This window comes from Vicia villosa, linkage group LG7 (assembly GCF_029867415.1).
Source record: "Vicia villosa cultivar HV-30 ecotype Madison, WI linkage group LG7, Vvil1.0, whole genome shotgun sequence".
Classification (NCBI taxonomy): Eukaryota; Viridiplantae; Streptophyta; class Magnoliopsida; order Fabales; family Fabaceae; genus Vicia; species Vicia villosa.
This window is the reverse complement of record NC_081186.1, coordinates 95,170,029-95,170,997: the sequence shown is the minus strand read 5'-3', so window position 1 is coordinate 95,170,997 and position 969 is coordinate 95,170,029. Positions and strand designations below refer to the sequence as shown.

Here is a 969-nt window from a genome sequence, read left to right as displayed (position 1 = left end):
TTAGTGCTCCATTGGACTGGCTATAAGACTTTTCTCACAATATAGTAGGGGATTATGTTCTTGGTCTTCTTCAAGCTCCCCAAATATGTGCTTAATTAAATATTCCCACCATGTTAACTTATTGTCTCCAATTATGAAGAATATTTCCGCATTTCCAATAGGACGCATAACACTAGGTCTCATCTCGATCGTAAACAGTTTCGTCCATGATTCTTGCACACCAAGTTCACCTAAAATTGATATCTGAAATGTTGTCGTATATTTACGATGTGAGAGTAAGGTAATTGACCTTTTTAACAAAATCAGTTGTAACCAATATGCATCAAGGTCCAAAGTTCCGCCCGTATATGGTATCGGTGTGATTCCATACACTTCCTTGTTTAAGACAAATGATACTAAACATAGTCCGCGTAGATCAGACAACCAATGACACATTCCCTCAGAGTACACGTGACAATCTGGGTGACTTGAATAAGAAACAGGCATATAAAAATCAAGTTTCTTCCAGCAATTTTTCTGTAGGCTATATATCTCCCAGACGGTGCTCACATACGAATATTCAACAATTTTTACGTGACGAATCACGTTATAGTCCCTTTTAACACGGTCATAGCCAAACCCATGAACTTTGAAGTCCGGATATTCATAATCATGGAAAGTTGACTTAATGCGATGCGACATTTCAGCACTGGGATGGACGATCCTGATTTTACCACTGGCGGTTGGCTTCCACAATACAATTCTTTGAGATAACATATAAGCAGACTCAACGAGACAAAGTACGCCATGAACACTAGAAAAACCAAATAAATCAAACTCTTGAATGTCAAGTGAGGCTGGCAATTCCAAATTGATTTTATCCTCGAGTTTTTCTCCGGAAAGAGAATACAACTCGGTACCGGGTAAACTCAATTGTAGAAGTGATTCATCGGGGTTGTCGTATATTAAATCATTTTTTAACTTGGTCAT

The 969-nt window shown here is 38.2% G+C and overlaps 1 protein-coding gene across 1 annotated transcript; it reads right to left on the bottom strand.

Annotated features, from left to right (window-relative positions):
• On the bottom strand, nucleotides 1-969 carry LOC131619752 (F-box protein CPR1-like). Its single transcript, XM_058890818.1, has one exon. It carries the CDS (start codon nucleotides 967-969, stop codon nucleotides 1-3), a length of 969 nt encoding a protein of 322 aa, XP_058746801.1.

Coding starts and splice junctions, on each gene's coding strand:
- LOC131619752 (XM_058890818.1), bottom strand. CDS start 969: ATGACCAAGTTAAAAAATGATTTAATATACGACAACCCCGATGAATCA.